Source organism: Dendropsophus ebraccatus, chromosome 6 (genome assembly GCF_027789765.1).
Source record: "Dendropsophus ebraccatus isolate aDenEbr1 chromosome 6, aDenEbr1.pat, whole genome shotgun sequence".
In the NCBI taxonomy this organism is placed as follows: Eukaryota; Metazoa; Chordata; class Amphibia; order Anura; family Hylidae; genus Dendropsophus; species Dendropsophus ebraccatus.
The window spans coordinates 150,613,878-150,639,443 of NC_091459.1; the positions used below are offsets into that span (position 1 = coordinate 150,613,878).

The following is a 25,566-nucleotide window of genomic DNA, read 5'->3' on the forward strand; positions in this document are numbered from 1 at the left end:
ATCCTGCACCCTGGACACATCCCCCGCACCCTGGACACATACCCTTTACCCCGCACCCTGGAGATATACCCCACACCCTGGACACATCCCCCGCACCCTGGACACATACCCTTTACCCCACACCCTGGACACATCCCCCGCACCCTGGACACATACCCCCGCACCCTGGACACATCCCCTTTATCCCGCACCCTGGACACATACCCCCGCACCCTGGACACATCCCCTTTATCCCGCACCCTGGACACATCCCCCGCACCCTGGACACATCCCCCGCACCCTGGACACATCCCCCCGCACCCTGGACACATCCCCCCGCACCCTGGACACATCCCCCCGCACCCTGGACACATCCCCCCGCACCCTGGACACATCCCCCCGCACCCTGGACACATCCCCCCGCACCCTGGACACATCCCCCCGCACCCTGGACACATCCCCCCGCACCCTGGACACATCCCCCCGCACCCTGGACACATCCCCCCGCACCCTGGACACATCCCCCCGCACCCTGGACACATCCCCCGCACCCTGGACACATCCCCCCGCACCCTGGACACATCCCCCGCACCCTGGACAAATTACCCTTTCACATCTTACTTTCTATCTGCAGAATTCCTTCAACCGGCTGCTCGGAGGTCTCCACCAGAGGGCGTGTTACACCTACATCATAGCCGGAGGGGACAGGTGAGGGCCATTATGTGTCAGCGTCCAGGCGCGCTCACGTACAGTTGTTTTTTCTGGCACAGATGGAATTTTTCAGGTAACTTATTCTCTCTGCAGATCTATAGTGACAGCGCAGGAAGCACCTGAGGACGACGCTGCCCGCGGGCAGGAGGAGCTACAGAGGGTAGGTCACCAGCAGGACACCTGGGAGGTTGTGTACAGAGTCTTCATGGACCATCCAGATCACTAACAGCACCTGGGGGGGTTTCCTACACAAACATTACATCTGTTTAGGGGTTCGTCGGCCCATGTGTCTAGTGCTGCGACCTATTACAAAGTGCCTGGGGCTGACTACAATCCCGTACATCACCTGCAGACCTGTGGCACTGATGGCATCAGGACGCACCATCTCTTCTCTATTACACAAGGAGCAGAAGACTCCACAAGCTGGGATGGTACTGAGGTCACATCTTGTCCTCTGCCCTGAGCTTATAACCTTATCCAGTCATGAAGGGGCACAGCATCCCCATGACAAGCACTGGATAGAAGTGAGCGGCAGGCATGACATCACCCTGGACGTGCAGATCATTCATCACCTGACAGACCGCATAGTATCCGTCACAGTCTAAGGGCCCTATTCCACGGGACGATTATCGTTCAGATTATTAAATCGTTCGAATCTAAGCAATAATCGTTTGGTTGAATAGCAATTAACGATTAAACCACGAATGAGAAATCGTTGATCGTTTAACCCCTAGGCGGCCCTGGACGTACCCGTACGTCCAGGGCCGCCTCCATTTGTTCAGAGCGGGGCCGCGCGGTGGCTGCAATCTGAACCGCCGCGATCCCGGGTGCCGCTCATAGCCCGGGGCCACGGCTATTAGCGGACACGGTTCGATTGCCGTGCCCGCTAATACATTAATCGGATGCAGCCGTCCCTGGTGTCTAGTGGGGGAGATCACTTCTCCGGGACGTTGTCCCGGAGAAGTGATCCACACATCTTACCCCGTCCGGGGTCAGCGCCATAATGGTGCTGATCCCGGCTCGGCATTCGATTGCTTCCGGCTGCAGCAGCTGTACCGATAGAAAGAACACATCATGGCGCAAAAAAATGACACCTGACACCGCCCCATAGACCAAAGGATAAAAGCGCTGTAAGCCGGGAATGGAGGAATATGTATAACAAGTCAGTTTTACCCCAGGGCGAATGGTGTAAAAACACAATCCCCCCCAAATAAAAGAAATGCGGGGTTTTTTTCAATTTCACCACACTGAATATTTTCCTGGTTTCGCAGTGTAATTTATGAAAAAATTCAGCCTGTCATTGCAAAGTACAATTAGTGGCGCAAAGAATAAGGATAAGGGCTCATGTGGGTCTCTAGGTGAAAAAATGCAAGTGCTATGTATGTATGTATGTATGTATGGCCTTATATACACAAGGAGGAAAAAACGAAAACGCAAAAATTGAAATTGGCCAAGTGCTCTAAGGGTTAAAGAGACCTGGACCTATTTTTATCGTTGCTCGTTCGTACATCGTTCGCAATTTATTCCTTGAAATAAAAAATTTTTGGTTGTTCCTTGGTCGTTAGTGGGTGCGCTCAAGTGCAAATTCTATTGGCTAAACACATTGATTAACAGGGACCGTACTTCCATTTAAAACTTTGTTTACATTTTCTCTTCATTTTTTTTTTTTTTTAACCCCTTAACGACATCGGGCGTTGATGCCGGTAAGGGAGTTCAGAGCGGGGCCGCACGTCGACCCCGCTCTGAACCGCGGCGGTCCCGGGTGCCACTTGTAGCCCGGGACCGCTGGTATTAGCGGGCACGGTCCAATCGCCGTGCCCGCTAATACAGTAATCAGATGCAGCTGTCAAACATGACAGCTGCATCCGATTACCGGACACAGCGTCATCCCTGGTGTCTAGTGGGGAGATCGCTTCTCCGGGATGTTATCCCGGAGGAGCGATCTCCGTAACTGAAGCCGGCCGGGGACCGCTCCAAGATGGCTCTGTCCCCAGCTCGGCACTCGTTTGTTTCCGGCTGCAGCAGCCGAAAGCAAACGAGTGCCGATCTCATGGATCTCTGCAGCATATCTATGCTGCAGAGATCTCTATGAGAGATCAAAGCACTTATACTAGAAGTCCCCTAGGGAGAATAACCCTAACCCCAGGGGGAATAACCCTAACCCCAGGGGGAATAACCCTAACCCCAGGGGGAATAACCCTAACCCCAGGGGGAATAACCCTAACCCCAGGGGGGAATAACCCTAACCCCAGGGGGGGAATAACCCTAACCCCAGGGGGGGAATAACCCTAACCCCAGGGGGGGAATAACCCTAACCCCAGGGGGGGAATAACCCTAACCCCAGGGGGGGAATAACCCTAACCCCAGGGGGGGAATAACCCTAACCCCAGGGGGAATAACCCTAACCCCAGGGGGGAATAACCCTAACCCCAGGGGAAATAACCCTAACCCCAGGGGGGGAATAACCCTAACCCCAGGGAGGCTTCTAGTATAAGTGTAAAAGTAAAAAAAAAAGTGTCATTATTAGTAAAAAGCCCCCTCCCCTAATAAAAGTCTGAATCACCCCCCTTTTCCCAGGTTATAAATAAAAGTAAATAAATAAATAAACATGTTTGCTATCGCCGCGTGCGTAATCGCCCGAACTATTAATTAATCACATTCCTGATCTCGTACGGTAAACGGCGTCAGCGCAAAAAAATCCCAAAGTGCAAAATTGCGCATTTTTGGTCGCATCAAATCCAGAAAAATTGTAATAAAAAGCGATCAAAAAGTCGTATATGCGCAATCACTGTACCGATAGAAAGATCACATCATGGCGCAAAAAATGACACCTGACACAGCCCCATAGACCAAAGGATAAAAGCGCTATAAGCCGGGAATGGAGCGATTTTAAGTGACGTATATTTGTTGACAATGGTTTACATTTTTTACAGGCCATCAGATACAATATAAGTTATACATGTTACATATCGTTTTAATCGTAACGACTTGAGGAACATATATAACAAGTCAGTTTTACCCCAGGGCGAATGGCGTAAAAACACATTTCCCCCAAATAAACAAAATGCGTTTTTTTTTTTCAATTTCACCACACTTTGAATTTTTTTCTGGTTTCGCAGTGTACTTTATGCGAAAATTCAGCCGTCATTGCAAAGTACAATTAGTGACGCAAAATATAAGGGCTCATGTGGGTCTCTAGGTGGAAAAATGCAAGTGCTATGGCCTTTTAAGCACAAGGAGGAAAAACTGAAAACACAAAAACCTAAATTGGCTCTGTCCTTAAGGGGTTAATGATAATATAGTTTTGGATTGTCGTACATCACTAAATAGCTCAAATATATAAAATATAAATTGTCTTGCAAACACCCTGTACATCCGACGCGCTCAAAAAGGGCTAGAAAAACATTCGCCAAACACCTCGTATATTGAGACTACATTCGGGTAAGCCCCCCCAAACACCTCGTATGAGACTACTGTGCTCAAACCCGCACACCGCTCGCTGCCAACAAAATTTCTTGGTCGAACACAAGGTCCGACCTAGGGCGAAAAACACCAAAACATTTGGGGAAGCCCCCCTTTCCCCTCACAAACTCATATATTTGTATAAAAACAGCACACCGCTCGCTGCCAGGGGGCGCTCGCTGCAGTGGACTTCACTTCTGGTTGGTGACTAAGCGGTCGAAAAGGCCCTGTTCTCAGGACGCAAATTCTTGGGCTTGGCGGGAAAGAAATTACAACTAAAAGATTTGGGGAAGGCCCACCCCCCTCCTAAAACACTGTGTATATTGAGACTATCATGCTCTATAAAACCCGTAACCTGTCCTCCGAACGCAAATTCTTGGGCCTAGGGCGAAATAAATTACAAGTAAAACATTCGGGGAGCCACCCCCCCTCCAACACACTTCGTACATTATGACTACCATGCTCTATAAAAACCCGCACACCGCTCGCTGCCACGTGGCGCTTGCAGCGGCAACCTTCAGTACCGGTCGACAACCACGCAGTCGAAATGGCCCTATTTTTCACCCTAAGCCCGATAAATCACGTACGGAGTAAAGGGCCATTTCGACCGCATGGTCATCAACCGGAAGTGAAGACTGCTGCAGCCAGCGCCACGTGGCAGCGAGCAGTGTGCAAGTTTTATTGAACATGGTAGTCATAATATACAAAGTGTTTGGGGTGGGGAGTTGCTTCCCGAATGTTTTTATTGTAATATTTTTCGCCCTAGGCTCAAGAAATTACTGACGGAGGAAAGGGCCTTTTCGAACCGCCTGGTCACCAACCGGAAGTGTAGGCCGCCGCAGCCAGAGCCACGTGGCAGCGAGCGGTGTGCGAGTTTTATAGAGCATAATAGTCATAATATACAAAGTGTTTTTGGGGGGAGAAGGTCGCCGAATGGTTTTTATTGTAATATTTTTCGCCCTAGGCTCGAGAAATTGTTTAGGAAGGACAGGGCCTTTTTGACCGTGTGGTCATCAAACGACCAGAAGTGAAGGCCGCTGCAGCGAGCACCACGTGCCTGCGAGCGCTGTACAGGTTTTATAGAGCATGGTAGTCTCGTTTTCGGGGTGGGGGCTGACTTCCCTGAATGTTTTTTATAATAGATTTCGCACTAGGCCGGACCTTGTGTTGGCTGGAGAAATTGCGTACAGAGGACGCGGCCTTTTTGATTGTCCCGTGAAATAGGGCCTTGCCAGGTAGAGATAACTAGCCCGAAGTGTCGTCGGTTTAGCTACGCAACAGCTGTTTTTTTTTTAAGTGGGCAACACACTGAAAGCTCGCTCATAGTATTCTATTTTAGGCTGGGTTCACACGATGTATATTTGAGGCTGTATTTGTGAGGCTGTATAGCAACCAAAACCAGGAGTGGATTGAAAACACAGAAAGGCTCTGTTCACATAATGTTGTAATTGAGTGGATGGCCGCCATTTAATGGCAAATATTTGCTGTTATTTTAAAACAACGGCTGTGGTATTGAAATAATGGCCGTTATTTACTGTTATATGGCGGCCATCCACTCAATTTCAACATTGTGTGAACAGATCCTTTCTGTGTTTTCAATCCACTCCTGGTTTTGGTTGCTATGAGGACCTGACATGAGGACCAAATACTGCCTCAAATATACATAGTGTGAACCCAGCCTTAAAATGTAGGTATGAAAAAGGAAAAAAAAAAACCATGGCGCATGCGTGCATATTTTTTTTTTTTTTTTTTTTTTATTTCGGCACCAACTGGAAGTGGCTGTTATTTTACACAACAGAGAATTAAAGAGAAAACTTAGTTAAAGTATTTTTTGTAAAAATCTATATTGAGCCATGGGATATACAACATATGAAAGAAGTCACGCCGCTCATGTTCTTTTTGTCAATCCAAATTAATAAATACAAAAAATTCAAGGGGATCCAATGGTAAAAAACATGGCCGCTTTTCCACCTCTCATCTCCAGTTCAGGTGTAGTTTTGCAATGGAACGAGAGACCCCACCCAATAGGGAGACAAGAGGGGGGGAAAAGTGACCATGTTTTGGTAGCAAAGTTTGACAAATTTCACATAACAGCATTTAGCTTGAATTGCATACGAATAAAAAATTATTACACCCATTGAAAGCAGACTGGGGACAAAACAAATGACTCGCCCCACCAACTGGAACGATAATCTGTTGCTTTTCGTTCAGTCAAATCACTGTGAAGCGAACAATCAACGAGGTAAAAACGACCGCAAGAACGACTAGAATTAACGACCATCGCTCCGCTGAATTGTGCAAACAACCTCAAGAAGCTCGCAAAGGGGTCGTTTGAGATCGTTTATCATTAACGATACTCCGAACGATAATCGTCCCGTGGAATAGGGCCCTAAGTGAGGGCTATCTGGCTTTGACAGCACAGTGACAGTGTGATGACATGTTTTACAGCAGGCTGTAAGGTAAAGTGCTTCTCTGGAGCTCAGACCGTTGTGCTGACATCTAGTGGCTGCAGCAAAAACTTCAATATTTCACCATCACCATGAATCAGTAGCGTTTCCTTGTGATGCTTCCACCCTGTCCCCCTTCTTCCTGCTCCTCTCGCTCCTCCATCTTGTCACATTTCTGGTTCTTATCGCTTCTGTCTCACCCTTGTTACTTTGATGTTTCCAGGTCTGTGAAGGGAAGAAGAAGGTCGTGTTTATAGGGATATCCTGCAGCCTGTCTGTGAGTATCAGTCGCCTCTATCCACACAGTCACTATACAGGACATATTATGGCTCCGGCTTGATGTCTCTAGTGATGAATTATGGAAATTTTGAGGGTGTTTATCCCAACAACTTACATCCATACAGTACATTAAGCCGCAATGGTTTGTTCTCGACTCATGTTGATCCCATCTGGATTGTTGGCAGTTCCCTGGCGTCCAGCATTTAGTGCAATCTCCTAGATAGTGAACAATAAGAATCTGTGCAGAACTTTACACACCGGCAGCCCTGACATCTTTCATGTGACAGGGAACATCCATGCTCTCTAGAGACCTGGTGGGCTGGGGGTGGTGACTCCTCTCCTGTCTGTCTCCACAGGCTCCATTTATTGCTGGTCAGCTGGACTTCTGCATGAAGAACCTGGATGTCTTTCTGCCGGTCCTTGTTGGGTTCAATCCAGTCTCCATGGCCAGGTAGGGGAGTTTATCAGGGTCTGGGGGGGGAGAAATTATCAGGGTCCGATGGGCAAAGTTACCAGGGTCTGGTTGTTGAGATGATCGGGGTCCATTGGGTTAGGTGACCAGGGGTCCGGGGGATTAAGTGATCAGGGTCTGGTGGGTGAGGTCAACAGGGTCCAGTGGGTAATGTAAGCAAGAGTTGATAAGTAAAGTGACCATGCTCTGGTAAGGTGACCAGGGTCGGGTGGGTGAAGTGATGAGGGTCTGGTGGGTGAGGTGACCAGGGTCAGGTGAGTGAGTTGATCAGGGTCTGGTGGGTTAGGTGATCAGGGTTGGGTAAAATTATCAGGATCAGATAAGTGACCAGGGTCGGGTGGGTGAGGTGACCAGGGTTGGGTTGGTGAAGTAACCAGGGTCTGGTGGGTGAGGTGATCTGGGTCAGGTAGGTGAAGTGACCAGGGTCTGATGGGTGAGGTGACAAGAGTTGGGTAGGTGAAGTGACCAGGGTCTGGTAGGTGAGGTGACCAGAGTTGGATGGCTGAGTTGACCAGGTTATGGTGGGTTAGGTGACCAAGGTTGGTGGGTTAGATAATTATAATCCGATAAATGACCAGGGTTTGGTGGGTGAGGTGACTAGGGTACGGTGGGTGAGGTGACTAGGGTTCGGTGGGTGAGGTGACTAGGGTTCGGTGGGTGAGGTGACAAGGGTTCGGTGGGTGAGGTGACTAGGGTTCGGTGGGTGAGGTGACTAGGGTTCGGTGGGTGAGGTGACTAGGGTTCGGTGGGTGAGGTGACAAGGGTTTGGTGGGTGAGGTGACTAGGGTTCGGTGGGTGAGGTGACTAGGGTTCGGTGGGTGAGGTGACTAGGGTTCGGTGGGTGAGGTGACAAGGGTTTGGTGGGTGAGGTGACTAGGGTTCGGTGGGTGAGGTGACTAGGGTTCGGTGGGTGAGGTGACTAGGGTTCGGTGGGTGAGGTGACTAGGGTTCGGTGGGTGAGGTGACTAGGGCCGGGCAGCCTCAGGAGATACCTCTGTTTCTTATCAGTATCCTTGCCTTTTAGGAATGACAGAGTAGAACGCTGGAACTCGACCTTCCGGCAGGTGGCAGAACAGATGCAGAACCTCCATGATACCCAACAGGGATTTGTCCTGACCCCTGCAGTGGGGGTAAGTGCACATCTCATGGTGTTCCGGTCCCATGTCTACCCATACATACCACCATGGTCCATGGATGGAGCCAGCTCTATAATGCAACAAAACACAGTAATCACTGAACTCAAGGAGATCAGTGAAAAAAACTCCAATGAAGTATCAATCAAGAGTCTCCACTGATGCCCCCCAAAATTTTAATATGCAAAACAGGAGTCCGTGGAGCCTCGGTTGCGAGTCTCAAAACACGGGATAGCCAGATATCTCTAGCCTGTTGCTATGGGGTGCCTCCATGATGGGGAGAGCACCACACCACCCTGATAGGTTAAGTCCCACTCGGTTGCGAGTATTGAAACATAAATAGGGAAACAACAGGGTGGCCCCTTTTTGTCAACGTCTAACTCAAGGTGCATGTGGTGCTCTCCCCATCATGGAGGCCCCCCGTGGCAACAGGCTAGAGTTATCTGGCTATCCCGTGTTTTGAGACTCGCAACCGAGACTCCACGGACTCTTGTTTTGCAGCTCTATAATGCTCCAGCTCCTCCTTGCACTTGTCTCGTAGATCATGAAGACGGATGATATATTGTATCACAGTCATAGCATGTGTCTCCATAGTCATGTGCCTCCATAGATAGCCCTTTCTTTTCTTGTGTCTCAGCCTGAAGGTCTCTGTGGTTCCTCACGCATGAAGGGTGGAAGCGCCACCAAGATCCTTCTGGAGCTGCTGTTCCTGGTGGCCCACAAGGCCAGTTCCAAGGTGGAGGTGACAGAGAAGTGAGTGGGAGGCGTTGTGTATCATATGGGGGAGGGGGGCTGTGCTGATGATGTCATTTAATGACGACATCTAGCGCTCCAGAAAACCATGGTTTCTTTTCCGCCTATACTCAGGTGCCTGCTGGAAATCCTCAGGACGTACGAGAGAGCGCACAAGGTGACATACGCCCACAGCAAGAAAATCGCTGCACTGCTAAAGCAATCGGCTACGAGGTAAGAGAGGCCTGAAAACGTACAGGGTGCAATGGTCACATGTGACACCAGGTGGCAGCACCAACTTCTCCAGCCACAGGGTTTAGGTTCGGCGAACATTGACGCACCTGAACAGTTCAGCAAGTCCGCTCAACACTACCCAGCAGATGTTATACACAGGCTGAAGATGATAGAGATTCCCCCCACCCCCGGAGCACTACACCCCATTTCCTGGCAATATGTGGCCCTGCTGGCCCTCACTTATGCACTTGTTTCAGTCTACAGAAGAAGGGACATCTGTACATCCTGGGCTGGGGGACGCTGGGACTGGTGGGGATTATGGACGCCGTGGAGTGTGGCCCCTCTTATAACACAGGTAAGATCAGGGCCCCCCCACGGCAGGCTCAGGGGGGGGGGGGGTTTATATACAATCTATTACTCTCTGGTATCAGCCATGTCAGGCTGGGGGGGGGGGAGGTGACTGTAGGACAGATATACAATCTATTACTCTCTAGTATCAGCCATGTCAGGCTGTAGTGTTCACCTATAACAGACACCTCTCAGGATCTGAGTACATAAGAAACTTCTCACCTGATAATAATGAGAAGAAGAGAGAATGTGCCTGAACCAGCGGCAGATCAGGAACCGTCACACACACAACAGAGATATGTGAAACATCTAGAACATTCTGTATAGAGGCTGCACCAGGGGGAAACCCCAGAACCTGGCCTCCTGCTGCTATATAAACCCCAACCCCACAAACCCCACCCCATGACAGGTGACAAAGCGTAATTATACTGCCCCCAGTGGTGGTGGTGTAGGGTAGTTATACTGCCCCCAGTGGTGGTGGTGTAGGGTAGTTATACTGCCCCCAGTGGTGGTGGTGTAGGGTAGTTATACTGCCCCCAGTGGTGGTGGTGGAGGGTAGTTATACTGCCCCCAGTGGTGGTGGTGGAGGGTAGTTATACTGCCCCCAGTGGTGGTGGTGTAGGGTAGTTATACTGCCCCCAGTGGTGGTGGTGTAGGGTAGTTATACTGCCCCCAGTGGTGGTGGTGTAGGGTAGTTATACTGCCCCCAGTGGTGGTGGTGTAGGGTAGTTATACTGCCCCCAGTGGTGGTGGTGTAGGGTAGTTATACTGCCCCCAGTGGTGGTGGTATAGGGTAGTTATACTGCCCCCAGTGGTGGTGGTGTAGGGTAGTTATACTGCCCCCAGTGGTAGTGGTGGTGGTGTAGGGTAGTTATACTGCCCCCAGTGGTGGTGGTGGAGGGTAGTTATACTGCCCCCAGTGGTGGTGGTGTAGGGTAGTTATACTGCCCCCAGTGGTAGTGGTGGTGGTGTAGGGTAGTTATACTGCCCCCAGTGGTGGTGGTGGAGGGTAGTTATACTGCCCCCAGTGGTGGTGGTGTAGGGTAGTTATACTGCCCCCAGTGGTGGTGGTGTAGGGCATTTCTAACTCCCTCCTTTTCCCTGCTAGACTGGCGAGATGTGCGGGGCTTCATTAATGGAGGATACCAGACTTTGGAAAACCAGGAGGGGGACCTGACCGCACTGGTGAGTGCTCCACATATGGGGGAACCTGTCTCCAACCTCATCTGCCCCACTCTCAATTGTGCCGGTGCTGGGGCACATAGTGAGGGGACAGGAGAAGCCCCAGGACTCCCTGTACAGGTCTATACATCCCCATCAGGATACTCTCTTTACTGATCATACACCATGTTCTATCATAGAGCGCCCCCTGCTGGCTGACACTGACCGCTGCTCTCCATGTTATCCCCCTCACTTGATGCCCCCCCTGCTGGCTGACACTGAAGGGTGGTCTCCATGTTATCCCCCTCTCTTGCTGCCCCCCCCTGCTGACTGACACTGACCGGTTGTCTCCATGTTATCCCCCTCTCTTGATGCCCCCCCTGCTGGCTGACACTGATCGGTCACTGGTTGTTTTTGTGTTTATCCCTCCTTCTTTTGGTGCGCCCCCTGCTGGCTGACACTCACTGCTGTCCATCAGTCCCCATGCCTTCTTTCCTGGTCAGTGAGCATCTCGTCTTCTGCAGGGTGCTGAGTTTGCCATCTCACATGAGGATTTTGTGATGAGCGTCCTCCCGTCGGTGTCGGAGGCAGACACCATCGTCCTCCTGTTCACCCTGGATGGTGAGTACAGCCCCTTCTCTTGGCCCCTCCCCCACCCCTTCACCATCTCTTGGCCCCTCCATCATTTCTTGGCCCCTCCACCATCCCTTGGCCCCTCCACCATTCCTTTGGCCTCTCCATCATCCCTTGGCCCCTCCACCATCCCTTGGTCCCTCCACCATCCCTTGGCCCCTCCACCATCCCTTGGCCCCTCCACCATCCCTTGGCCCCTCCACCATTCCTTTGGCCTCTCCATCATCCCTTGGCCCCTCCACCATCCCTTGGCCCCTCCACCATCCCTTGGCCCCTCCACCATCCCTTGGCCCCTCCACCATCCCTTGGCCCCTCCATCATCCCTTGGCCCCTCCACCATCCCTTCGCCCCTCCATCATCCCTTGGCCCCTCCATAATTTCTTGACCCCTCCACCATCCCTTGGCCCAGGAGCTAACAGAATCAGGTTCTTCATTTCCAGCACATGGTCACATGTCTTCTTTCTGCCGTCAGATGACATCACTGAGGTGGAAAAACTGGTGGAATTAGTAAAGGAGAAGACAGCGAACATTCATGCCATCTGCCACGCCACTGCAGGACAGTACATCCCGGTCAGTATGCCAGCACCACGCCACCATGAGACAGTACATCCCGGTCAGTATGCCAGCACCACGCCACTGTAGGACAGTACATCCCGGTCAGTATGCCAGCACCACGCCCACCATGAGACAGTACATCCCGGTCAGTATGCCAGCACCACGCCACCATGAGACAGTACATCCCGGTCAGTATGCCAGCACCACGCCACCATGAGACAGTACATCCCGGTCAGTATGCCAGCCTCACCATGGGTGTTGTTATTGGTTACACCCTTCGTAAAAGCCTGTACTTTTAAGAGAAAGTGGTGATGTAGTAGTACCAGAGTTTTGCCACAAGATGTCCAAGTATGTATACCTAGTTATTGCACAGCTGTAGTACTGGAAGGGTTATTGTTTATGTCCCACATGGGTCTGTACACCAATGAGAGTTCTTCTTCTCACCTATCATCTCTCACTTTACTCTTACATACGCACTCCTCACCCACTCACAGCACACCTTACATGCGCTGTAGGAAGGAAGTCACATGGGTAGAGGAAGTGTAGGGTCTTCTGGCACTGGATTCTGTGGAGGAAGGACGCAAGCCAGAACGCTCTCTACAGCGGTTAAGCTGGGCCCTGGCTCCTGCCAGCTCCCCAGTCTAAGTTGTGGTCTAGACGTGGAGCACATGTACCTGGACTCAGTTTCTTCTCAAGCAACCATGTTCCACACAGCGCCGATTCTGCTACCTAAGGCGAGAAATGAAATAAAATGAAATGATGGCGCCGCCATCTACAATTAGTAGTTAAGAAATCTACGTAACCAACTGCATAAACAGATATATACATACATATATATATATACTAGCAGCAATATACAGCACATGTATACCAATAGTGAATATATTGCACCGATATATTCTCTTTATGGCGTTCACCGTGCAGGAAAAGTATTGTAGATTTTGTTTAGTTTAGAAACTGTAAATATATCTATAGAAATATCTATAGTCTCAGGATATGTTCACACTATGGAATACGCTCAAAAATGGAGCCGTGTGGCGGACTATGCTGGAAGATCCATCTGTCCCTTTGATATTCTCAGGCTCAATCCACCTTCTGCCCAAAGAACTGAGCTGGAAAAGTCAATGGGACCAGGTGGAGTCTGCAGCACTTGTCTCCGCATGAAATGTCCGATCGTATTCCATAGAGTGAGCATACACTCATAGCTATATACTGTATATCCTTGTTTTATTACAGTACACTGCAGTAATAATGTAAGTAGTGTATACTAATCCTTATGGTATATATTACACTGCAGTAATAATGTAAGTAGTGTATACTAATCCTTATGGTATATATTACACTGCAGTAATAATGTAAGTAGTGTATACTAATCCTTATGGTATATATTATAGTACACTGCAGTAATAATGTAAGTAGTATATACTAATCCTTATGGTATATATTACACTGCAGTAATAATGTAAGTAGTATATACTAATCCTTATGGTATATAGTACACTGCAGTAATAATGTAAGTAGTGTATACTAATCCTTATGGTATATATTACACTGCAGTATATAATGTAAGTAATATATACTAATCCTTATGGTATATATTATAGTACACTGCAGTAATAATGTAAGTAGTGTATACTAATCCTTATGGTATATATTACACTGCAGTAATAATGTAAGTAGTATATACTAATCCTTATGGTATATATTACACTGCAGTATATAATGTAAGTAGTATATACTAATCCTTATGGTATATATTACACTGCAGTATATAATGTAAGTAGTGTATATACTAATCCTTATGGTATATATTACACTGCAGTATATAATGTAAGTAATATATACTAATCCTTATGGTATATATTACACTGCAGTAATAATGTAAGTAGTGTATACTAATCCTTATGGTATATATTACACTGCAGTAATAATGTAAGTAGTATATACTAATCCTTATGGTATATAGTACACTGCAGTAATAATGTAAGTAGTATATACTAATCCTTATGGTATATATTACACTGCAGTAATAATGTAAGTAGTGTATACTAATCCTTATGGTATATATTACACTGCAGTAATAATGTAAGTAGTATATACTAATCCTTATGGTATATATTACACTGCAGTAATAATGTAAGTAGTATATACTAATCCTTATGGTATATATTACACTGCAGTAATAATGTAAGTAGTGTATATACTAATCCTTATGGTATATATTACACTGCAGTAATAATGTAAGTAGTATATACTAATCCTTATGGTATATTACAGTACACAGCAGTAATAATGTAAGTAGTGTATATACTAATCCTTATGGTATATAGTACACTGCAGTAATAATGTAAGTAGTGTATACTAATCCTTATGGTATATATTACACTGCAGTAATAATGTAAGTAGTGTATACTAATCCTTATGGTATATTACAGTACACAGCAGTAATAATGTAAGTAGTGTATACTAATCCTTATGGTATATATTACAGTACACTGCAGTAATAATGTAAGTAGTGTATACTAATCCTTATGGTATATATTACACTGCAGTAATAATGTAAGTAGTATATACTAATCCTTATGGTATATATTACACTGCAGTAATAATGTAAGTAGTGTATACTAATCCTTATGGTATATATTACACTGCAGTAATAATGTAAGTAGTATATACTAATCCTTATGGTATATATTACACTGCAGTAATAATGTAAGTAGTGTATACTAATCCTTATGGTATATATTACACTGCAGTATATAATGTAAGTAATATATACTAATCCTTATGGTATATATTATAGTACACTGCAGTAATAATGTAAGTAGTATATACTAATCCTTATGGTATATATTACACTGCAGTAATAATGTAAGTAGTGTATACTAATCCTTATGGTATATAGTACACTGCAGTAATAATGTAAGTAGTATATACTAATCCTTATGGTATATATTACACTGCAGTAATAATGTAAGTAGTGTATACTAATCCTTATGGTATATAGTACACTGCAGTAATAATGTAAGTAGTGTATACTAATCCTTATGGTATATAGTACACTGCAGTAATAATGTAAGTAGTGTATACTAATCCTTATGGTATATATTACACTGCAGTAATAATGTAAGTAGTATATACTAATCCTTATGGTATATATTACACTGCAGTAATAATGTAAGTAGTGTATACTAATCCTTATGGTATATAGTATACAGCAGTAATAATGTAAGTAGTGTATACTAATCCTTATGGTATATATTACACTGCAGTAATAATGTAAGTAGTGTATACTAATCCTTATGGTATATATTACACTGCAGTAATAATGTAAGTAGTATATACTAATCCTTATGGTATATATTACAGTACACTGCAGTAATAATGTAAGTAGTATATACTAATCCTTATGGTATATATTACACTGCAGTAATAATGTAAGTAGTGTATACTAATCCTTATGGTATATATTACACTGCAGTAATAATGTAAGTAGTATATACTAATCCTTATGGTATATATTACAGTACACTGCAGTAATAATGTAAGTAGTGTATACTAATCCTTATGGTATATATTACACTGCAGTAATAATGTAAGTAGTATATACTAATCCTTATGTTATATATTACAGTACACTGCAGTAATAATGTAAGTAGTATATACTAATCCTTATGGTATATATTACACTGCAGTAATAATGTAAGTAGTGTATATACTAATCCTTATGGTATATATTACACTGCAGTAATAATGTAAGTAGTGTATATACTAATCCTTATGGTATATATTACACTGCAGTAATAATGTAAGTAGTGTATACTAATCCTTATGGTATATATCAGTACACTGCAGTAATAATGTAAGTAGTATATACTAATCCTTATGGTATATATTACACTGCAGTAATAATGTAAGTAGTATATACCAATCCTTATGGTATATATTACACTGCAGTAATAATATAAGTAGTGTATACTAATCCTTATGGTATATATTACACTGCAGTAATAATGTAAGTAGTGTATACTAATCCTTATGGTATATATTACACTGCAGTAATAATGTAAGTAGTGTATACTAATCCTTATGGTATATATTATAGTACACTGCAGTAATAATGTAAGTAGTGTATATACTAATCCTTATGGTATATATTACACTGCAGTAATAATGTAAGTAGTGTATACTAATCCTTATGGTATATAGTACACTGCAGTAATAATGTAAGTAGTGTATACTAATCCTTATGGTATATATTACACTGCAGTAATAATGTAAGTAGTGTATACTAATCCTTATGGTATATATTACACTGCAGTAATAATGTAAGTAGTGTATATACTAATCCTTATGGTATATATTACACTGCAGTAATAATGTAAGTAGTATATACTAATCCTTATGGTATATATTACAGTACACTGCAGTAATAATGTAAGTAGTGTATACTAATCCTTATGGTATATATTACACTGCAGTAATAATGTAAGTAGTATATACTAATCCTTATGGTATATATTACACTGCAGTAATAATGTAAGTAGTATATACTAATCCTTATGGTATATATTACAGTACACTGCAGTAATAATGTAAGTAGTATATACTAATCCTTATGGTATATATTACAGTACACTGCAGTAATAATGTAAGTAGTATATACTAATCCTTATGGTATATATTACACTGCAGTAATAATGTAAGTAGTGTATACTAATCCTTATGGTATATAGTACACTGCAGTAATAATGTAAGTAGTGTATACTAATCCTTATGGTATATATCAGTACACTGCAGTAATAATGTAAGTAGTATATACTAATCCTTATGGTATATATTACACTGCAGTAATAATGTAAGTAGTATATACTAATCCTTATGGTATATATTACACTGCAGTAATAATGTAAGTAGTATATACTAATCCTTATGGTATATATTACACTGCAGTAATAATGTAAGTAGTGTATACTAATCCTTATGGTATATATTACACTGCAGTAATAATGTAAGTAGTGTATACTAATCCTTATGGTATATAGTACACTGCAGTAATAATGTAAGTAGTGTATACTAATCCTTATGGTATATATTACACTGCAGTAATAATGTAAGTAGTATATACTAATCCTTATGGTATATAGTACACTGCAGTAATAATGTAAGTAGTATATACTAATCCTTATGGTATATATTACACTGCAGTAATAATGTAAGTAGTATATACTAATCCTTATGGTATATATTACAGTACACTGCAGTAATAATGTAAGTAGTATATACTAATCCTTATGGTATATAGTACACTGCAGTAATAATGTAAGTAGTGTATACTAATCCTTATGGTATATATTACACTGCAGTAATAATGTAAGTAGTGTATACTAATCCTTATGGTATATATTACACTGCAGTAATAATGTAAGTAGTGTATACTAATCCTTATGGTATATATTACACTGCAGTAATAATGTAAGTAGTATATACTAATCCTTATGGTATATATTACACTGCAGTAATAATGTAAGTAGTATATACTAATCCTTATGGTATATATTACAGTACACTGCAGTAATAATGTAAGTAGTATATACTAATCCTTATGGTATATAGTACACTGCAGTAATAATGTAAGTAGTGTATACTAATCCTTATGGTATATATTACACTGCAGTAATAATGTAAGTAGTGTATACTAATCCTTATGGTATATATTACACTGCAGTAATAATGTAAGTAGTATATACTAATCCTTATGGTATATATTACACTGCAGTAATAATGTAAGTAGTGTATATACTAATCCTTATGGTATATATTACACTGCAGTAATAATGTAAGTAGTATATACTAATCCTTATGGTATATATTACACTGCAGTAATAATGTAAGTAGTGTATATACTAATCCTTATGGTATATATTACACTGCAGTAATAATGTAAGTAGTATATACTAATCCTTATGGTATATATTACACTGCAGTAATGATGTAAGTAGTATATACTAATCCTTATGGTATATATTACACTGCAGTAATAATGTAAGTAGTGTATATACTAATCCTTATGGTATATATTACACTGCAGTAATAATGTAAGTAGTGTATATACTAATCCTTATGGTATATATTACACTGCAGTAATAATGTAAGTAGTATATACTAATCCTTATGGTATATATTACAGTACACTGCAGTAATAATGTAAGTAGTATATACTAATCCTTATGGTATATATTACACTGCAGTAATAATGTAAGTAGTGTATATACTAATCCTTATGGTATATATTACACTGCAGTAATAATGTAAGTAGTATATACTAATCCTTATGGTATATATTACACTGCAGTAATGATGTAAGTAGTGTATACTAATCCTTATGGTATATATTACACTGCAGTAATAATGTAAGTAGTATATACTAATCCTTATGGTATATATTACACTGCAGTAATAATGTAAGTAGTGTATACTAATCCTTATGGTATATATTACACTGCAGTAATAATGTAAGTAGTGTATACTAATCCTTATGGTATATATTATAGTACACTGCAGTAATAATGTAAGTAGTGTATATACTAATCCTTATGGTATATATTACACTACAGTATATAATGTAAGTAATATATACTAATCCTTATGGTATATATTACACTGCAGTAATAATGTAAGTAGTGTATATACTAATCCTTATGGTATATATTACACTGCAGTAATAATGTAAGTAGTGTATACTAATCCTTATGGTATATATTACACTGCAGTAATAATGTAAGTAGTATATACTAATCCTTATGGTATATATTACACTGCAGTAATAATGTAAGTAGTGTATACTAATCCTTATGGTATATATTACACTGCAGTAATAATGTAAGTAGTATATACTAATCCTTATGGTATATATTACACTGCAGTAATAATGTAAGTAGTGTATACTAATCCTTATGGTATATATTACACTGCAGTAATAATGTAAGTAGTGTATACTAATCCTTATGGTATATATTACACTGCAGTAATAATGTAAGTAGTGTATACTAATCCTTATGGTATATATTACACTGCAGTAATAATGTAAGTAGTGTATACTAATCCTTATGGTATATATTACACTGCAGTAATAATGTAATAGTGTATACTAATCCTTATGGTATATATCAGTACACTGCAGTAATAATGTAAGTAGTATATACTAATCCTTATGGTATATATTACACTGCAGTAATAATGTAAGTAGTATATACTAATCCTTATGGTATATATTACACTGCAGTAATAATGTAAGTAGTGTATACTAATCCTTATGGTATATATCAGTACACTGCAGTAATAATGTAAGTAGTATATACTAATCCTTATGGTATATATTACAGTACACTGCAGTAATAATGTAAGTAGTATATACTAATCCTTATGGTATATATTACAGTACACTGCAGTAATAATGTAAGTAGTATATACTAATCCTTATGGTATATAGTACACTGCAGTAATAATGTAAGTAGTGTATACTAATCCTTATGGTATATATTACACTGCAGTAATAATGTAAGTAGTATATACTAATCCTTATGGTATATATTACACTGCAGTAATAATGTAAGTAGTGTATACTAATCCTTATGGTATATATTATAGTACACTGCAGTAATAATGTAAGTAGTATATACTAATCCTTATGGTATATATTACACTGCAGTAATAATGTAAGTAGTGTATACTAATCCTTATGGTATATATTACACTGCAGTAATAATGTAAGTAGTGTATACTAATCCTTATGGTATATATTACACTGCAGTAATAATGTAAGTAGTGTATACTAATCCTTATGGTATATAGTACACTGCAGTAATAATGTAAGTAGTGTATACTAATCCTTATGGTATATATTACACTGCACTAATAATGTAAGTAGTATATACTAATCCTTATGGTATATATTACAGTGTGCGGCTATAACTATGGCATCTAGGGATTTTCTATTGCTTCCTCAGCAAGGTGACTATGTGTACAGGCTGTGGGGGCTAATAACACAACAGAATGCCAGGCACTGGGGACAGATAGCAGCGGGCAACCCTGGGCATAGACTGGGCTCAGCTACTGACATCCCTCCATACTTATACAGGGCAGATCAGATACACACACACACATATATATACACACAAACACATATACTGTATACACACACATATATACTGTACACACACACACACACACACATATATATATATATACTGTGCACACACACACACACACACACACACACACACACACACATACACACATACTGTATATATACTGTGCACACACACACTAACCTCCTGTGCCTGTCTCCTCTTTGGCAGGTGTCACATCCCAGGCCAGCAGTGGAGGGGTCAGAGAACCGGCTGTATGGGAGGGGACAGGGCACACACAGCTTCCAGTCATACCTGCTGTGGTGCTGGGCTCTGCTGCTGTGGTGCTGGGCTCTGCTGCTGTGGTGCTGGGCTCTGCTGCTGTGGTGCTGGGCTCTGCTGCTGTGGTGCTGGGCTCTGCTGCTGTGGTGCTGGGCTCTGCTGCTGTGGTGCTGGGCTCTGCTGCTGTGGTGCTGGGCTCTGCTGCTGTGGTGCTGGGCTCTGCTGCTGTGGTGCTGGGCTCTGCTGCTGTGGTGCTGGGCTCTGCTGCTGTGGTGCTGGGCTCTGCTGCTGTGGTGCTGGGCTCTGCTGCTGTGGTGCTGGGCTCTGCTGCTGTGGTGCTGGGCTCTGCTGCTGTGGTGCTGGGCCTCCCTCCCCCTTCCTCTCTGCTCCGACACAGACAGACAGCAGCTAGGAAACAGCCGCCCCCAGTGACAAGGCTGTCGGTCACTGAGCTACAAAGAGGGGGCCTGAGAAGGAGGAAGAGGGGTCTCAAGATGCAAGGGTGCCTGGTGCTGTGCCTGCAGACCGGATGCAAGTGGAAAGATAACCAGAGTGAACTTGCAGAGTAAGGCTGGGTTCACACTACGTATATTTCAGTCAGTATTGTGGTTCTCATATTGCAACCAAAACCAGGAGTGGATTGAAAACACAGAAAGGATCTATTCACATAATGTTGTAATTGAGTGGATGGCCGTCATATAACAGTAAATAACGGCCATTATTTCAATATAACAGACGTTGTTTTAAAATAACAGCAAATATTTGCCATTAAATGACGGCCATCCACTCAATTACAACATTATGTGAACAGAGCCTTTCTGTGTTTTCAATCCACTCCTGGTTTTGGTTGCTATACAGCCTCAAATATACAGCCTCAAATATACGTAGTGTGAACATAGCCTGCAAGTAAGGGATTGTGCCGCCCCCTAGTGGAGCAAAGAATCTGCCTCATGGCAGAAGCGGCCCTGATTCCACACTATGCAGTGTTAAGCTTCCACTAGAGAGGCCAAGTCAGGGATTACCCCAACCCACGCCGTGGACAAGGAGAGGCACAGTGCAGGACAGTATCCATAAAGAAGTAAGGAACTGATCCGGATAGAGCAAAGTTGCTAGAAGCCTATGAACTCTATCTCACAGCGTGGGTGTAAGCAGGAAACCCTCAGCGTACTGCTCATCCCGGGTAACAGGGTCTGAGGCTTGTGTCACCCTCTAGGACAGATCACTCGACACTGGTGGGCAATAGGTGGTGCAAAGACCAAAGAGTCAAAACACGGGCACAAGTATTCTCTCTACTTTCAAGTATTCTCTCAGTACATCCTGGTCAGTATGCCAGCACCACACCACCACGGGACAGTACATCCTGGTCAGTATGCCAGCACCACACCACCACGGGACAGTACCTGCCAAACAGTATGCCAGGAGTCAGTGACATTATGGGACTGAGCAAACACTGATGACCCAGCTCCACATACAGAGACCGGGGTTATTCCTTCTCCCTCCCACTGTAGACCACAATTTATATATATATATATATATATATATATATATGCGCGATGCCCTGCCCCGAGGGGGTCACTCCGCACTGCGGATGGTATTGCAGGCAGTAACCGGGCAGCTGCGGGATATAGAGTAATCATGGTAAGGGCACGAAGGGTGGCACAGCTGTAGGCCGGTCTGCGGTACTATGCGGGCCACTGGGCATGCGATTCCTCGTTGTACCTAGTCGGGGCACCAGATAACGGACACCAATGCCAGGGCTCAGTAACAGCGGTGGTTACACTTTTATTGTAACTGAGGTAACTGGTAGCAACAGTCTCTTCCAGATGCAACCGGGTATATAGCAGACTTGTACAAACAGAGCAAGAGTGGTGCTGCATAGGCTGAGGCGAAGCGTGCCGGATGATGGGAGTAGTTGCAGTGCATAGAGTTACCAGGACAGGCAGGACCATAATAATAAAAGTAGACTTACAGTGAGAAACAGACAGCCTGTTCTGGGACACTCATATATATATATATATATATATATATATATATATATATATATATATATTCTATATCTCATGTATTAGCAACTACTCTCTTGCCCCGTTGCGGCCACAATTATCTCAGTGAGGTCACTGTGTATCTTCATGTCTAGGACTCAACCAAAAAGGCGATTCCGAACCCAATTGTCATCACGTGGCCCATCCTCTTCCTGGAGTACGAGGGAGCCTTCATCCAGGTACACCCCGATGTTATTACCTTCTGATAATATGGGGTACTGGGAGCCAATGAGGAAGGGGTGTTGTGTGGGTTCCTAGAGACTGGGAGGAGATCTGATCTCTCACTGGGATACATTGCATGTACATAGGCTACAGCTGGAATATATGGTTTTACCAGTATCCTCTCCAGGATGTATAACATGGTCTTTCCAAAACATACCCTGTCCTCCCTTTCTAGGATGTATAACACTATGTTTCCAGTCTATAGGCTCTTCTCCCTCTCCAGGATGTATAACATGATCTTTCCAGTACATAGGCTCTTCTCCATCTTAAGGATGTATAACATGATCTTTCCAGTTCATAAACTGTTCTCCCTCTCTTGGATGTATAACACAATCTTTCCAGTACATAGGCTGTTCTCCCTATTTTGGATGTATAACATGATCTTTCCAGTCTATAAGCTCTTCTTCCTCTCCAGGATGTATAGCATGATCTTTCCATTCTATAAGCTCTTCTTCCTCTCCAGGATGTATAACATGATCTTCCCAGTACATTCACTACATAGACTGTTCTCCCTCTTTTGGATGTATAACATGATCTTTCCAGTCTATAAGCTCTTCTTCCTCTCCAGGATGTATAAAATGATATTTCCAGTCTATAAGCTTTTCTTCCTCTCCAGGATGTATAACATGATCTTTCCAGTCTATAAGCTTTTCTTCCTCTCCAGGATGTATAACATGATCTTTCCAGTCTAGAAGCTCTTCTTCCTCTCCAGGATGTATAACATGATCTTTCCAGTCTATAAGCTCTTCTTCCTCTCCAGGATGTATAACATGATCTTTCCAGTCTATAAGCTCTTCTTCCTCTCCAGGATGTATAACATGATCTTTCCAGTCTATAAGCTCTTCTTCCTCTCCAGGATGTATAACATGATCTTTCCAGTCTATAAGCTCTTCTTCCTCTCCAGGATGTATAACATGATCTTTCCAGTCTAGAAGCTCTTCTTCCTCTCCAGGATGTATAACATGATCTTTCCAGTCTATAAGCTCTTCTTCCTCTCCAGGATGTATAAAATGATCTTTCCAGTCTATAAGCTTTTCTTCCTCTCCAGGATGTATAACATGATCTTTCCAGTCTATAAGCTTTTCTTCCTCTCCAGGATGTATAACATGATCTTTCCAGTCTAGAAGCTCTTCTTCCTCTCCAGGATGTATAACATGATCTTTCCAGTCTATAAGCTCTTCTTCCTCTCCAGGATGTATAACATGATCTTTCCAGTCTATAAGCTCTTCTTCCTCTCCAGGATGTATAACATGATCTTTCTAGTCTATAAGCTCTTCTTCCTCTCCAGGATGTATAACATGATCTTTCCAGTCTATAAGCTCTTCTTCCTCTCCAGAATGTATAACATGATCTTTCCAGTCTATAAGCTCTTCTTCCTCTCCAGGATGTATAACATGATCTTTCCAGTCTATAAGCTCTTCTTCCTCTCCAGGATGTATAACATGATCTTTCCAGTCTATAAGCTCTTCTTCCTCTCCAGGATGTATAACATGATCTTTCCAGTCTATAAGCTCTTCTTCCTCTCCAGGATGTATAACATGATCTTTCCAGTACATAGGCTATTGTATATAATAAACCTTTCCCTCCCTCCCTGGCAGAAGTTCCAGCGGGAGCTGAGCAGTAAGTGGATTTTGGACACTGTGACCAGCGGAGCTCACGTTCTTAAAGGGAAGATTTACCGCAACTTTATTGTGGATTTCAAAATCTGCAATTCTAAAGACTTCCAGAGGGCAGTGTCCGTGCTGCAGGTGAGGCCTCCGGACTTCCCTTACACTAAATATATCTGCATATGACTCCTTATAATATTTCTATTTCACACAGCGGTTGACCGGACACCCCCAGAGTCGCTGCACGGACGCTCTGCTCCAGTCTATCTATGGAGAACGGACCCTGACAGAGCAGATGAAGAACTCAGAGATTTCCCAGCACACCAGGGCAGCGGCATCCAGGGACAAGGTGAGAGCAGCGAGACACAACCTGGAGCCGGGAGGAGAAAGGACTCCACCATAAGAGTGAAAAACACGTAGTGAGGAACCAGATACCCACGGTACTAGATGGCAGTGCCAGCCAGAGTACCCCAAAGCAGTACCAGCCACTGTACCCCATATCAGTACCAGCCAGTGTACCCCATATCAGTACCAGCCAGTGTACCCCATATCAGTACCAGCCAGAGTACCCCATATCAGTACCAGCCACTGTACCCCATATCAGTACCAGCCACTGTACCCCAAAGTAGTGCCAGCCAGAGTACCCCATATCAGTACGAGCCACTGTACCCCATATCAGTACGAGCCACTATACCCCATATCAGTACCAACCACTGTACCCCATATCAGTACCAGCCAGAGTACCCCATATCAGTACCAACCACTGTACCCCATATCAGTACCAGCCACTATACCCCATATCAGTACCAGCCACTGTACCCCATATCAGTACCAACCACTGTACCCCATATCAGTACCAGCCACTGTACCCCATATCAGTACCAGCCACTGTACCCCATATCAGTACCAGCCACTGTACCCCATAACCGCACCACCCAGCATACCCTATATCAGTGGCATAAACTGTACCCCATATCAGTACCAGCCAGAGTACCCCATATCAGTACGAGCCACTGTACCCCATATCAGTACGAGCCACTATACCCCATATCAGTACCAACCACTGTACCCCATATCAGTACCAGCCAGAGTACCCCATATCAGTACCAACCACTGTACCCCATATCAGTACCAGCCA

The 25,566-nt window shown here is 43.5% G+C and overlaps 1 protein-coding gene across 1 annotated transcript in view; it reads left to right on the forward strand.

Moving 5' to 3' along the window:
• The window catches only part of GCKR (glucokinase regulator), a 79,133-nt gene extending 54,302 nt beyond the window's left edge, over nucleotides 1-24,831 (forward strand). Inside the window, exons 6-19 of the mRNA XM_069974357.1 lie at nucleotides 614-687; nucleotides 784-850; nucleotides 6,823-6,876; nucleotides 7,235-7,329; nucleotides 8,375-8,480; nucleotides 9,121-9,236; nucleotides 9,351-9,449; nucleotides 9,707-9,804; nucleotides 10,906-10,982; nucleotides 11,483-11,579; nucleotides 12,064-12,161; nucleotides 22,695-22,778; nucleotides 24,420-24,569; nucleotides 24,643-24,831. Coding sequence (XP_069830458.1) covers nucleotides 614-687; nucleotides 784-850; nucleotides 6,823-6,876; nucleotides 7,235-7,329; nucleotides 8,375-8,480; nucleotides 9,121-9,236; nucleotides 9,351-9,449; nucleotides 9,707-9,804; nucleotides 10,906-10,982; nucleotides 11,483-11,579; nucleotides 12,064-12,161; nucleotides 22,695-22,778; nucleotides 24,420-24,569; nucleotides 24,643-24,831 — 1,404 coding nt within the window. The remainder of the gene's footprint in view (nucleotides 1-613; nucleotides 688-783; nucleotides 851-6,822; nucleotides 6,877-7,234; nucleotides 7,330-8,374; nucleotides 8,481-9,120; nucleotides 9,237-9,350; nucleotides 9,450-9,706; nucleotides 9,805-10,905; nucleotides 10,983-11,482; nucleotides 11,580-12,063; nucleotides 12,162-22,694; nucleotides 22,779-24,419; nucleotides 24,570-24,642) is intronic.
• The last annotated feature ends 735 nt before the right edge of the window (nucleotides 24,832-25,566 follow it).